The sequence below is a fragment of the Nanorana parkeri genome, unplaced genomic scaffold (genome assembly GCF_000935625.1).
Source record: "Nanorana parkeri isolate BGI_ZX_2015 unplaced genomic scaffold, ASM93562v1 scaffold224, whole genome shotgun sequence".
Taxonomy (NCBI): Eukaryota; Metazoa; Chordata; class Amphibia; order Anura; family Dicroglossidae; genus Nanorana; species Nanorana parkeri.
In genome coordinates this window covers 433,086-448,708 of record NW_017306492.1, presented here as the reverse complement: position 1 = coordinate 448,708, position 15,623 = coordinate 433,086, and the positions used below count along the sequence as shown (strand labels likewise).

The window sequence follows — 15,623 nt, the reverse complement described above, 5'->3', positions numbered from 1 at the left end:
CCCCTGAAAAACAACCCCACACCATAATCCCCCTCCACCAAACTTTACACTTGACACAATGCTGTCAGGCAAGTACCGTTCTCCTGGCAACTGCCAAACCCAGACACATCCATCTGATTGCCAGACAGAGAAGCATGATTCGTCACTCCAGAAAACACGTCTTCACTTCTCTAGAGTCCAGTGGCGGCGTGCTTTACACCACGGCCTCCGACGCTTTACATTGCACTTATGAAGCCAATCTGAAGGCCACACGAAGTGTGGAGGTCTGTATCTAGTGACTCTGCAGACAGTTGGCAACTTATGCGCACCATGCACTGACCCCGCTCTGTCACTTTACATGGTCTATTACTTTGTGTCTGAGTTGCTGTTGTTCCCTGTTGCTTCCACTTTGTTATAATACCACTAACAGTTGTCTGTGGAATACTATCACGGTACCACGCTGTAATTCACTGAGCTCCTGAGAGTGACCCATTCTTTCACAAATGTTTGTAGAAGTGTCTGCATGCCTAGGTGCTTGATTTTATACACCTGTGGCCATGGAGGTGATTGGAAACACCTGAATCCAATGATTTGGAGGGGTGTCCCAATACTTTTGTCAATATAGTGTATACAAAAACACATACATATACACGTACATACATGCACACACATATACTGTATCAACTCACCAAGCAATGTATTAAAACATCTGCTTATTCTTGTAATTCTGTAATCAGCAAATCATGCAACAGCAGCACAATACATAAGATCATGAATCATGATACAGGTCCGGAGCTTTAGTTAGTGTTTACATGAAACAACAGCATGGGGAAAAATATGATCTCAGTCATTTTGACCATGGCATTGCTGGTTGTGCCAGAAGTCCTCATTTGAGTACGGTATTCCCTTAACTGTTGACCTCCCAGGTTTTCTGAATGCAGTGGAACACCTTTGGGATGAATGTGCAGCTGAGTAATCTGCACAAATTGCATGATCATGTCAACATGGAGCAGACTGCCAAAGGGATGTTTGTGGAATCCGTGCCATGAAGGATTGAGGCTGTTTTGCTATTAAAGGGAGGCCCTACCCATTATTAGTATATTGTCTGTGTATATCCCTGTTCTTGGATGGCTTTCCTTTGGATATTCAAGGTTTCCCTAACTGGCTCACTGTCTTCTAAAAAATATATTTTACTATTAGATGAAAATGAGCAATGTAAAACAGCAATTTATGGCTCCCAGGTTGGAGTATCTTCTTTTCATTTAAAAGCTATAAATCTTAAAAGTTCACTCACCTGAAGTTTCTTCAGAAGTGCAGCTTCTGTGTTGTTCCCTTGTTTTGCCTGTTTAGCTTTCCAGAATTGTTTCTGTGCCGAGTACCTGTTCATAGGACACACCTTGAACAGACAGTCTGCAAGAGAAGATTCGGAGTAAACATAAGCATCTTTTAATAAAACCATCTACAGATGAGAACGAAAACAGGAAGCCTTAGGCTAAAGTTTGAAAACTAACTCCAGCCAATTCTTTATTTTTTTCTGTAGCTTTATATAAAATGCAGAAAAGTTAAAGCACAACTCCAAGCTAAGTTAAAAAAGGAGCCCCAGCAAGTGTTCAAATTACTGAAGATTCAATAAGACACAGCCAACTGCAAGGCATCCACTTCTTGCTGTGAGGCCTCTTGATAGCTCATAATGCTTAGGGAATCCCTTTTCCTCTTTTTTATGCTTTATTTTTAGTGATGCACGGATGCCGGTTTTTCGGTATTAAGTACAAGTACCGAAATCTATTTTCCGGTACTCGCCGATACCAAGTACTGATACCGGTACTTCTGCTAGCATGGAGCCGGCTTCCCAGCCAATCAGGAAGCCAGGCGGCCTGTCATTATCCACTGCCCGACTTCTTAATTGCCCGGCTCCATGCTGTTTGGCCAGCTCAATGCTGATTGGCTGGGAGGCCGGCTTCCCAGCCAATCAGCATGAAGCCGGCCAAAAACCATGGAGCCAGCTTCCCGGGCCAATCATGAGTAATTAAATCTCCCTCTGACCCGAAGTTCCAGTATCTGGGGTAAGTATCTGAGCATTTAGGTGAGTACAACTACTCACCCAAATACTCAGTGTCAACACTGATACTAGTATTGGGATCAGTGCATCCCTACTTTTTTTTTCTCAAAACAAACATTGTGTACACGGAGTAAAAAAACATGTAAAACATCTGTCTAAACATACCTCTTTACACAGTCCTACAAAAAACATTGTCCTGCTGACTAAAAGCATCAAGGAGTCTTGCCTGCAGGCTTGGTACTTTATTATAGTCCTAAAAATCATTATCCTCCAGTGCTAATCTTCTGACATGTACAGCTTAGGGTCCCTTAGTGGCACCCAACCCTGCGCTCTGTCACACATGCCCCATATCCAATAGGCAGGCCCTACCTAGGAGACACCAACAACAATCATTGATCAGGACACATTCTAAAACAACTGTGAATCTTTCCTAAGCTCTTAATTATCACTTACTTCTACAAAGAGAACCTATCACTCTTTTCATTAGCAGCTATTTTATGACCTACTGGAACAAGAATATTGATGGTCAAGAGGTCTACTTCTATAAAATGGAAGAAGGGCCTTTGCATCACCCAAAGGAGTCATCAAGGATCCAAAAGAGTATGGGGAGGTCAAACAGTATCCTTCCCAGGGCCCCATCCTGTTCTTGGGCAGCCCCAATGTACAGGATAAGAGGCTGAACATCAATGTAAAAGTTATTTCCCGACGAGTGGCTTACTGTTTTATTTACTGAACTCTCTGTACATAAACTGTATCTAATCAGCTCCTTCAGCTGCTCTATTCCCACATCACATCAAAGGCACCCGGCCTCTGGTCTACATTACCAGCGTTTCTCTTAGATGTGATATAAACCATCCTACTTTTAAATGATTGCAATAATGACCCACATATATTCAGACTAGATAAATCTCTTCCTGGCCAAATAATGTTCTTAAAGCAGAACTACACACTTCTATCCCTTACAGCCAAGGAAGGTGCCATCTCAGCCTATTTTTGGATTGCAGTAGCCATGGTGCGGCACATTTGATCAGCTATATCATCAGCAGTTTGAGGGCTTGAGAGTTTGGTTGAGAGCTGAAATTAGCACACTGGCAACATTTACAGCTGTCATGCCTTAAAAGTAAATGTTTTAAGAGACTTTAAATTAATGGGTAAAATTCCTCTTAAAATGGAAACAACAGTCTCCAACCAAACGTTTTGTTTCAATTTTTTCATTTGGAGTGAGTGGGGAAGGATAAGAACATGAGTCCTATAGGGGTAGATGTAGGGGTTGGAAGATGGAACCACAGTGGGGACACAGGCATCCAACACTCCTGGAAGTGACAAATGGCAAATAGATTTTTTATGGCTGTCGTGCTAGAATGGAGGAGCAGTAGCAGAAATAAGCCCCCGGGAAGGTTAGTATATGCTTTAATTTTTGTGTAATATATGCCTTTTACCGCATGTGATTCATGGATTTAAAGGATTATTAAACCCTCATTTTTTTTCATATATCTACTGCTAGCAAGCAAAACGTTTTTTTAAAAAAACTTTTTCAAAGGGTTAATACTGACTTTTGTCTCCGCCGCGCACTCCCGTCCGAACATCTGAAAATTTATCAGGCGGCCGCATGCGCAATTCAAATGTTTGGCCGGGAGACGAGGAGAGACACAAGGTAAGTCTATGGAGCAGCGTGCACACCGCACAGACACCGTGGGACATGAGCAAAGAGGAGGACAGAGGAGTCAGCGCTGGATCAGAGACCGGCACCAGCGCTGGAAGGACAGCTAAAAACTCCTGGAAAGAAGATGATCGGATTAAGAATCACCATTTAAGGTAAGTCCTTACATTAACCCCGGGGGAGGGGGGGGGGGGAATTTGGCCTTAATGTCACTTTAAAGAGCATGTAAACCCCAAACAATAAACCTCTCTTAGTTGCTTCCTTTTTGGTCTGTTAAATATAAAATTACAAGGTATTTATCTGTTGAAAAGGTGTAAAAAAATAGTTGATCCTGAGAAAAGTATTACCAGCTAATATCATGTGTGCTCTCTACTGTTATAAGTTACATAGCTCCCAGCTGTCTTTGAGAACCACAGAACCACATCCCTCTGTTTGTAATCCAAATAGGGAGAGCAGCCTATATGCATCTCCATAAATACAGTACTACCAAAATGGCAAGGTGAAAATAAATTAGCAAAAAAGCCTGAAAACGAAACTTTTGTTCTAGGGTTTGCAGATGCTTCTAGCTAATCCCTTTCAAGGTTATATCTACACTTTCCCTTAAATATGTGTGCCATTTCAGAAAATAATGCAGCCACATCTAAAAAGTGGTAAGTTACAACATACTGCATTTGTGTTGTTGGGTTTACATATGCTTTTTCATATGCTTTTCGATCCCTTTCAAGATCTGACACGCTTAAAGTGTATAAGAGATTTTCGTGATTGGGTTTCAGTCTACTTCAACAGGTTACACAGACACTTATGTTCACGTCTGAAATCTCTCTTGCAGTATTATATCTTCCTTCCACGAGTATATTCAGCATGATACACTACACTGCACTGGAATGCCGGTTTCTAAATGGTGCACAAGGTGAGGATTCACCTACTGGGCATCTGCACCGTTACTCTTTAAACAATAGCTGTTTTTATGATGGTTTGTTTGTTTTATGTTTTGGGTTACCTGCTACCAAAGCCGGTCACCTTGATTTAACTTTCTGGTGTAGCTGACGTTGTGACTGAATTTACTATAAATAGTATTAGCAGGTAAAGGGTTTGAAAGTGCAATTATTAAACATGCCCTTGTCCATAGATCGCTTCTTCACGAATTAGGTTCCAGTCACACCTGAGAGATTCAGGTACGTGCGCCAAACACGCAAAAAAAGTGCACTTTGATGCGCATTCCCGAAACGCGCAGAAAATCCAAAACGTGCTTGCTGTGCTATTCCTATTAATGGCGCCGGAAACACTGCCAAGAAGACGCGCATTTTTCCTTTGCATTTGCACACGTTAAAATATGCACAAATGCGGAGAAAGAAAATGCAGAATGCATGTCGCAGATTTTGCCACATGCACTACTTTTCCACGTTTGTCATGTGTGCAAGACCCCACTAAAATCAATAGGGATGTGCAGTAAGAAACAGACAAGAAATGCACACAAATGCACACGAACACGTGCCTTGCGTTTGTGCTATGCTCAGGTGTGACTAGGGCCTTATTGTCAGGATTGTAATCCTCAGGTAAACCTAGTTTCTGCTGAACTCTGAACTGCTTGCTCCTCCCTTGAACTTCCTATTTAAGCCATGCCTCTGCACTTCCTGTTTGCCAGATTATTGTGCTCCTGCCAATATCTTGCTTCCTGCTCCTTCTGTGATACAATCCTCTCATACTGCTACCCGTGTACTGACCTTTGGCTGCTGATTCACCGACTACTCTCATCGTCTTCTGCTTCATACCTGATGCCTTTGTCTACTGACCTCGGCTTGTTCTCTGACTACGCTTCTGCCTCCTCCTATACTACTACCGTCTGCTTGTCTACCAAACTTGGCCTGATATACCACGAATTTGCCTGCCGTTTCAGCTACTGGACTCTGAGCCTGATTGTGACACTTAAGGTGCTTAAGTCCCGGACTGTCCAGGTGAATCCGGGACAGGTGGCAACCCTAGATTTGTGCATGGATTACCTCTTCATCGTGGCAGTACGGATCGGATGTCACAGCTGTGACATCTGTGTCCGTTCTCCTTTTTACTCCATCTTGCAAGAGAGGGAAGAATGAAAAATGGCAGACCCCATGTTGGTCTATGGGGAGTCAGTCTATGGGGGAGATCAGTTTACCCCCGATCTGGCATATTCAGGTCCGGTGAAACGGAACACTGTTCCGTTTATTTTTCCGGACCTGAGAAGAGTCGGGGGTAAATGGATGCCCATCCGTTTACACACAGCTGCCCATAGACTAGAGTTGGGCATCCAATCGCATCCGCCTAAAAAAACTGACATGCGGACCAGATCTAACCGCCCATCTGAAAGGGGCCTAAAGGGTGCCGTGACTGACAAAAGGTTGAGAAACATTGCTTTAGTAGAGTAGGAGAAGGCTAGATTTCTATTGCGGTTTGTGTCCCCATTGCAGATAGGGCCCCCAGATAGCAGTTAAAACATGACAGGGGTTATAATCCTTCCCAATCCTACCCATAACTAGAAAACGTTTTTTGCTCGACTTACACTTTATTATGTGGCATACTCAGGTGTTGTCAGGAGTACAGGAAGGAAAATTGTTTTTGATAGATTTATAAAAGCTCTCTCTGAGAGGCCGCAGAGCACTTTATGACGTCTGTCCATTAAACAACGCTGGGCTTCCGGAATGAAGGCGGCATACACTTTTATTCAGACTCAATGAACACAATGTAAATGTTTAATATCCCAATTAGAAGTGCTTAATAACTGAATAAACTATGAACATGAAAGGGCTACCGGGATTATCTTCAAAGAACGCTGATAACTGTCATTTATACAGTAAATATGGAGTGCAAATTGTTGCTTTTTCCTGGCTGCACAGTGTGTGAAAACATTTTGTGTTTGTTTCTCACCCTTTAAAATAAATTGAGCACACTTAAAACTTTTGTAAAGAGGAACTTTGGACTACACTAGTGTTTCCCAATTTCGTTAAAGTGACCCTATAGCCAAAGAAAGAACAAACAAAAAAAGAAAAAACAGCCTCATGTAAAGAAGCAGCTTAAAGTGATAATAAAGTCAAAATGTCTTTAAGCTATTTCAATTTCTGATTTAATCTCTTACAATGGAAGCGGCTCATTGATGTTTAGAAGTTTCAGTTTCCTGCAGAATCAGCCGGTCCACTGAGCACTGGTCCTGAGATCCTGTTTTAGAGGGACTCCTTTCCCTTGCAGGGTCTTATGGACCCACCCTTGTGTGTGCTAGTAAGCTGTATGTGTCTTCACAAACACACAGGTACAGCAAGTCAAGTCACTTCCCTCCCTCCTGTTCCCTGACCCTCCTTCCTCCCTCTATTCTCCTTCCCTCCTTCCTTCCTTCCTTCCTCTAAGCCAGTAGATGGACAGCTACTGGAGACTGAGCTCTCCCTTGTGATCTTGTACTCAACAGGAAGTTCAGGTAAGCAGAGCTGGGAGAGCTGTAGCTGTATAGGAACATAATGACTGTAAGTGCTTGGGCAAAAAAATTAAAGAAATACTTTTCTGAGCAATGTATATTTGCCTGACATGGATTCAGTATTGAAAAAAGAGAGTTTAAACTATGAGGTGAGTAAAAATCACTCATCCTCATAGTTCGAGCCGACGTGTGACAATGAAACTGTCACACGTCGGCTCAATAGATCAGGAAGTGAGCGAAAACATACCATCGCTCGCTCACTTCTCAATCATCTCCCTGCAGAGAACGCTGACTATCAGTCGCGGCTCCCTGCAGGGATTCCCCCCTCCCCTGTCCGATCCTCCAGCGCTGACTGGAGGAACGGACAGGGGAGGGGGCGGGTACAGCTGGCTGTGCCTCTAGATAGGCAGAGCAAGCTGTCAATCATGCAGCTGGGTGGATCTCGACAGAAATGTTGGGATCTGTCCAGGCGGCGACGGTCTCTGTATACCGCGAGCTGTAGCTTGCGATATACTGAGCTTTGGGTCACGGGAGGACGCTAGTTTATGTCCTCCCGTGACCCTTGAGATAACTATGGGGAAAAACACTTACCCCATAGTTCTCTTTTAATACCACTTGAATACTTACCTGTCCCGGCAGCTCTCGGAGCGCCTTGTGCCACTGCTATCTGACACTTCTGGGTGTTTGGGTAGCATATCTCCTGTTGAGCACTGTGGTTCCTCCTGTTGCCCACTAAATCACTACTGTGTTCTGTAGTGACAAAACAGCAGGCGGGGGGGAACCACATCATTCAGGACACACTGGATAGCAGTGGCATCTGGAGCTCTTCATGAAAGCAAAGATTTCATTTACTGCCAAACGGAAAGGTAAGCTTTAAAGCCCAACTGAACTTTTAGTTTAAATCAGCTAAATACACACTTGGTGCATCAAAACACATTTTACAGTTAATTTTCTTTAGAAAGCAACATGAGTAGAAAAGTCTGTCCCCTGCCAGCATGATGTAGAGAAAGGTTCTTGCTCTCCGGGGAAGCAGTGGTCTCTCTGTAGAAGTCAGACACACATCCCCTGGTGAGCCAGAGCCGTCCAATTAGCATGCTGATTGCAGAGCTATAGGTCTGACCTGAAATCCTGCACTATCTAATGTCTTGTGCACTCTGCACTGTTATCTCAAGAAGTCTAATTAATTCTTCCAGTTCATATGTGACAGTATTTCCAGGATCCGTGTATGCAAAGCCAGGGGCATAGGCTGTCCCTCTTATCTGCCGCAAGTCACGAGTGCACCAGCTTGTTGGCTCTTGGCTATGGCTGGTCGTGATTGTGTGCGCATTGGCATGGCTGAGTTAAAGTGCATCAGTGCACATGTGTTAGTGTGAAATAAGCGCGCGGCCCTGATGCTGAGCTAGCTCATTGGGTTGGAGGGTATTTTAACATCTTCCTTTCTGGTGGCTGTGCAGTGCCTTCATCACCTGCAAATCTTGAGAAAAAGCGCTATAATACCGATTCCTTGACTGACCATTGCTAACCTGAATTAACCTGACTACTCTCTTGCTTGCTGCTTGTCTAAACCCCTGCCTGGACCTGACTACACTTCTGCTCACTGCCTGCCTTGACCGATGCCTGGACCTGACTATTGTCTTGCCTGCCGCCCTGTGTAGAACCACCACTGTAGCTTTACCACTATTGCCACCCCCTTGGTGGGGCAATCTGGAGGAACACGACCTGGCTTGCAGCAAAGAAAACCAAGATCACTACAGGCTCTGGGTCATCTCCACCTTCAGTGAAGGCCAACTGTCACTTAGCCCCCGGGTGAGCCCGCATCGCCTACCAGGGGACGCAGGACTCTTGGGTGAGCCTGTGCCACCTACCAGGGGGCATCATAACATCTATTCTTGGACTACAGAACAATTACTGCATAGAATGTACCGCATAGGTTTTGTTTTGTTTTGTTTTCTGGACTATGTTAAAAGTACACTAAGCCAAACGATTGATTTGATTTAACTTTAGCATGGTGAAATAATGAAAATGTTATTATCTGTTTACCAATATGGATGCCCCCTGCACAGACGCCGTATTTTGCAATGCCCCACTAAATAAATCTCATTATTATATAACATGGAGGAGAAGTGAAGGAAATGCCTGGGCCAAACACTGACCACTTCCTCTATTCCATAGAATTGCAGTCAAGTTGTGTAATGAAACTACTCAATGCTGAGGTCTCCTAGAAAGACTTGGGGTTTATTTAACCGGTCCTGATGCAAATTATGGAATGAGCATGTATCACCTTTTGTTAATACATGCGCTATACTATAGTGTTTGCTCACTTCTGATTGGCTTACATAACTAGTTCATGTATTATTGGAGAAGAAGTGAACACAATCTCTGCAGGGAACAAATATACTTCCTGTAAATATCTGCAAATGTAAACACAATTATTATTACTTTTGAAGCTGCAGTGGGTCCCTGGTCTCCCTGGTCACCTTCGCTCCAAACCCTATCCACGCTGCTCAGCGGTGGTGGACTAAGTCTTAAGAGGGCCCCTATGTGAGACCTCTTTCTGGGCCCCCAAGTTAAATTCTGGCCAAACATTAAATCACTGTATATTCACTGACATATAAAAGTGGGCATTGTCCAGGTCTATGTGACAGGGGTAGGGACTTCAGCACCTATCTGACCCACATCTGGTAAAAATGGACCCCCCAAGTCCCACAGGGCCACCTGTGTTCTCTTGCATATGCTGTTACTTAAGCACTGCAGGGTGTGAATTGTAGGACTAATGCTGCGTTCACACCATTTCCGGACCAGATCTGGAACACAGTGTATCAGGTTTTTGCCACGTTTTTACCGCTATTTAGCCACGTTCCAGAGCGTGTCTTTTTTGTTTGTTTAAAAGGGGCTTTCAGGTACGTTCCATGCGTTTTTTTATGTGTTTCTATGCATTTCAGTGCATTCTAGACCAGACAAAGTGAAACATGCAGTATTTTTTTTGGTCTGCCCCCGAACGGACTGCGCTGGTGTGAACAGAGGCCAGAAATAGCATAGGGATACATTATGATGCTTTAAGGGTATGGAAACAGTCTGGTCTGGTCTGGAGATGATCTGGATGTGGTGTGAATGGGCCCTAAAGGTAGAACACTCTATAAGAGATGCTGTATATCTACACAGATGCCTGCACTTCCAGTATAAGAGCACACATGCAGGAGTGACAACACTATCACGGCAACGGAAGACAGGAATTTAGCATTGTCACTCTCTAACAGGAAGTCAGATGCAATAAAAAAAAACTAACAGGAACAACCAGTCATTTTTATAGCATACAAACAAAACTTTAAACGTTGGGCTCCGTAGGTTTATTATAAAATATGCTGCTATACACCCAAAATATAATTTACACTTTCACATTTCATGTAATTTGACAGACAGTGCCCACACCTGTGAATGAAGTGTTATAGTTTATCTGTATTACATGTATTTATTATACTATATATAAGATGTGTTCATTTTTCTTCAGGCATAAATACTAAAAATACTTTTCCTGAGAACGGACAGCGCATTATCTAGGCTTGGACTTCTCCTTTTCTACCGTACACACCTATATGGAGGGGATGACAGGTATTATAAATCTTTAATTGCGTATTTGTGCAAGGTCATTTGTGCAGCGTGAATCAGAGTGAAAAGTTCAACATAAACAAACCAAGAGCCGCATTCTATGGAACTGTTTGTCTGGGTTTACCAGGGAAACAAGGATAATGACACCACATACAAAGGGATTAAGATCTGAAACAGATACGTGAATTGGCTCTTTAATATTTCCAAGGGATTTAAGGGCCATTTGTCAAACAGCCTGTGGGATGAAGTGCCCTTGTTGCTGCACCAGATTGTTCGCTAAGCTTCCCTGTGTGTATAGCAATGAAGGGTACAGCAACAGCAATCAGCATTCAATGGGGGGAATTTATCAAAACTGGAGCAGACAAAATCTGGAGCAGCTGTGCATGGCAACCAATCAGCTTCTCTCTTTAGTTTGTTCAGCTAAACTTTGAAAATAAAAAAGAGAAGCCGATTGGTTGCCATGCACAGCTGCTCCAGATTCTGTGTGCTCCAGTTTTTATAAATTCCCCCCAGTGTGTCTTCCTTAGACCAAAATTGCTGACTGCGCTGAGGAGTTTTTTCTGCTTAACTCCATAATAAGTAGAAACATACTAATGAATATCCCAAGTTTTGTATATACATGGGAGCTTTTACAAAAGACCAAATTCCATATAAATACCCATGGTTTTGCAATGGGATGTCCAAAGAGCTTGTATAGGTGTGATGGTTAGGGATCAAACCTGACAACAACACATTACCAACTATATTTGTCATAAAGTGTTTCTGTGCTATTCTATATCAAACGTTACTGGAGTAGAAGCTATAAAATGTAAATGAAAGCAGACTATGTCATCAGGCATTCTCAAACATTCTGTTCTCACTACTTAAACAACTTTATTATGTTTGCACCTAATTCCACCCTGATTTGTACAACATGGCAAAAAAGCAATATAGTTTTATATCGTATCAAGTCCATATATGAATTTTCTATACTGAATGTTTAGATTTGCAGAGTCCTATAGTCAAATTTATTAAATCTATTAAGACTGTAGATTTCTGTTCTTTACCTTATCCTGAAGAAGGTGGGATGTTAAGTCAACCAAAACATGTTGGAGTTTCAGACAGACTTTCTCAGAATGTTTACACTTTAATTGGTGCACTAAATAAAACTGGAACCGAAGGAATATATATATATATATACAGTATATATACACGGAGCAGGTTACATTCAAGAACTTTGACCAATCTAGGTCTGTCCTGATTTGTTACAGTGACGCTAAACTCAGGAGTTAAATCTTAAAAATGCATTAAATTACCCTATTGACAAAAAAGTATCTTATTTGTATAGCACTGGCTGTAGATCCTCAAATCATATCTGAATTGGTGCTGACACTGTCCTTCCTTCTGGAGGGTGGATACTTTTGTTCCCCATGGTCCCTGTTTGTTTTGTAAAGTAGCCACCGCTCCAAGCTTGCTCCTGTGATGGACTACAATCTCACATTTAGTTTACTAATTTGTACTGCGATTGTAGTCCATCACGGGAGCGAGCTTGGAGTGGTGGCTACTTTACAACACACACAGGGACCATGGGGAACAAATGTAGCCACCCTTCAGAAGGAAGGACAGTGTCAGCACCAATTCAGAGGCTCTACAGCCGAGTGATACACAAATTAGATACATTTTTGTTAATAGTTAAGGTACTTGAATGCATTTTCAAGATTTAACTCCTGAGTTTAGTGTCACTTAAACACTCCCAGGAAGCATTCAAGAGGTCTACAGTAAATGTGGTCTCAACTACACACATTTCCATGGGGAATAAATTCACCCTAGTAAGAATAGGCAATGCAAACTGGCAAATCACGCAAAATGTATGTAAATTGCAGAAACAGTGATTCTGCAGAAAATTAAAGGACTTGCAGCAGAAAGGGGCTTAAAAGAGAACTATGGGGTAAGTGTTTTTCCCCATAGTTTTCTTTAGGGTCACTGGAGGACATATACTAACCTCCTCCCGTGACCCAAAGCTCAGTTTATAGCAAGCTATTGCCTGCGATATACTGAGAGCGCCAAACCTGGGACGTATCCCGACAATACTGTCTGGATCCACCCAGCTGTGTGAGTGACAGCTGGCTCTGCCTATCTAAAGGCAGAGCCAGCTGTGCCTGCCCCTCCCCCATTTGTTCCTTCACTCAGCGCTGGAGGATCGGAGAGGGCAGGGGGGAATCCCTGCAGGGAGCTGTGACTGACAGTCACTGCTCACTGCAGGGTAACGATCGGGAAGTGAGCAGATCGGTGCATGTTTCTGCTCACTTCCCGATCGATAGAGCCGACGTGTGACAGTTTCTTTGTCACAGGTCGGCTCTAACTATGAGGATGAGTGGAAATCACTCACCTCATAGTTCTCCTTTAATGTTACCATGCACCCGTTTTATAAACTGGTCCCTAACTCCTCCCTTGCCTGTTCAAATTCCTGTTGAACAGTCTACTAAATAATACCGGATATAGTCTGAGATATAACTAGATTAAACGTTCGTTATCATGAGACATTATCATTCAGCCTGCATCCTGAAACTACTGAACGCCTAAGAGGACTGAAGGATCATGGGAAACTGAGCTGTATTTTAAAATAGGGAACTATAGCACTATTGACCTCCCTGCAGAGCCTGTGTAAACCCACAAGTCAAAGCTAAAGTGTATCTAAAGCCATATTTTACATCCTTAATAATATCATTCCCAAGTTAGCAGCAGATTCCTATCAATAAATATTTTGGGGGCGATAGTTTTATATTTTGTTAGTGTTTTAGAAATGCGCAGTGATTAAGGATTTAAATAAAGCCCATTTAGTAAGAGGAGGCAGCTCTACGTTTGTGACATGAACTATATTAAATCTTCCCACAGCGCACAACTGTCATACAAAGACTCAGGAGGTGTGATCTGAACTGGAACTGCAGGGACAGATATTTAAAGCTCAACGATCTTCAGGCTGAGAAATTTCCTGAAAACCTGCAGAACAAGACCTGAAAATACATCACATATTTATTTTTCCGTACTACAAAGGTGTATCTGGAACTTTCCACAACAAACTACACGCGTTCAGAAAATGACGAGACATATGATGCAGGCTACAAGCTCAGAGTGTTCCCAACAGGCTCATAGAGTGCGGACTGGCGTGCAGAAACACGTTTGCCTGCGAGTACTCACCGAAAAAAGAGCCACAGAAAGAACCACAGACTACACTGTATTGTTACCCATGTCAGTTATTGTAACTTTCACCTGAAAGCCATTTTTGAAAGGACTTTTTGACTTGCCTGCTCTTCCAAATTTGATCACGATTTTAAAAACATCAGGTTCTCCCACTCCATACACTTGCGCAATCAGCATTATTGCTGAATGGCTGCTGAGATGACTCTAGTTTGTGGGTTACATCATACATCAAGTGCAATGGTTTAAAAGCCCATCTCCAAGTAAAACAAATCCCCACCCCATCCTTACAACCACTAAGTTCCATCTCCTACCAATAGTCAAAACACTTCTTCTATCACCCGAGTCTTTCACGTGTCCCTTGTTGCTATCTCTTCAGGGGGTGACGACCGGTGATCAACCACAGCAATCTATACGTGCTGTTGAGCGGTCTTGTTGCTGCCCTTCTTTCCACTAGAATCTTCAGCTCCCTGTGAGCACCTGGCTGATGGACAGCCAATAGGAAATGTTCACATCACCCGATGGCTGCATATATTCTGCAGTCCAGAAGATAGAAGAATCTGCATCCCCTGATCATGGATTTAGGGCAGTATTTCTAAAATATTTATACTCAGGGGATTAGCTCCTAACAGGTATTTTGTAGTTCGCAGGGGAAAATTTAGACAGTGTTGACAACAGTGTAAATCACCATCCGGTGACACTGCTTCACTGTCCCTGTTTGGGCCATGCTACTCTAGCTCTGGGTGTCAATCTCATTCCGGGTTTGGTCTCCTTGCACCGTACATGTGCAGTATACTGTAAACCTGTAAGACTAAATTTTGCAAATCCGCTCCTTCTCAAAAAAAAATAAAACTTAGTTAATCCTTTTTTTTAGCTATAGTTCTCTTTTGAGTCACAGGAGGACATTTACTGATGTCCTCCTGTGACCCAAAACCAGCATATAGCGGGCTACTGCCCACTATATGCTGACAGCACAGAGCCACGCTGCAGCTGGGAAAGGTTCCAACAATAATGTCGGGATCCACCTCATTGCCTGATTGACAGCTGGCGCTGCCCCTCTAGAGCCAGGGCCAAAGCCGGCTGTGCCCGCCTCTCTCTTGTCTGTCCCTCCAATGAGCGCTGGAAGAACAGAAAGAGGGGAGGGAGGAATCTCTGTGGGGAAGGGTGAAAGACAGTCACCATTCTCTCCTGGGACAAGCTGTGAGCTGAGTGACCAGTGGCTTGTGTTCAAGCTATAGAGCCGGCATGTGACAGCTGCAGTGTGCCATGCCAGCTCAAACTATTGGGACGGGCACATTTAGTCTCCCAATAGTTCTTCTTTAAGCAATGAGGACACGCCACTTGCTGGATTCCCCTGATGTGTCCTCCCCCTTCTTAAATGTAGAGATTGTTCATCTAAGCCCCAATAGATGGGTGAAATGTGTCAAAGGAAGCCAGCAGGAGGAGTATCCCAACTACTTGAACATAATTACTCTATAACACTAAAGCCTCATTCACACACAGCGCAAGAGCAAAATTGTATATTGCGTATATATGCGTACATGCACGTATGTATACGTATATACAAGCGTATATGTGTGCACTATATGCAATCCCAGAATGCATCATTCATAATAGAAATTTTAATGAACTGTACATGGCAAAAAACTGCTTTTTTGCCATGTTGTACAAATCAGGGTGGAATTAGGTGCAAACGCCCCCCC

The 15,623-nt window shown here is 43.1% G+C and overlaps 1 protein-coding gene across 3 annotated transcripts in view; it reads right to left on the bottom strand.

Moving 5' to 3' along the window:
• Positions 1 to 15,623, bottom strand: part of ITPR2 (inositol 1,4,5-trisphosphate receptor type 2) — a 263,467-nt gene that overhangs the window by 190,727 nt on the left and 57,117 nt on the right. For all 3 annotated transcript variants that reach the window (XM_018556081.1, XM_018556080.1, XM_018556082.1), the window contains exon 3: positions 1,274 to 1,389. In XM_018556081.1, the coding sequence (XP_018411583.1) occupies positions 1,274 to 1,389 (116 nt within the window). The remainder of the gene's footprint in view (positions 1 to 1,273; positions 1,390 to 15,623) is intronic.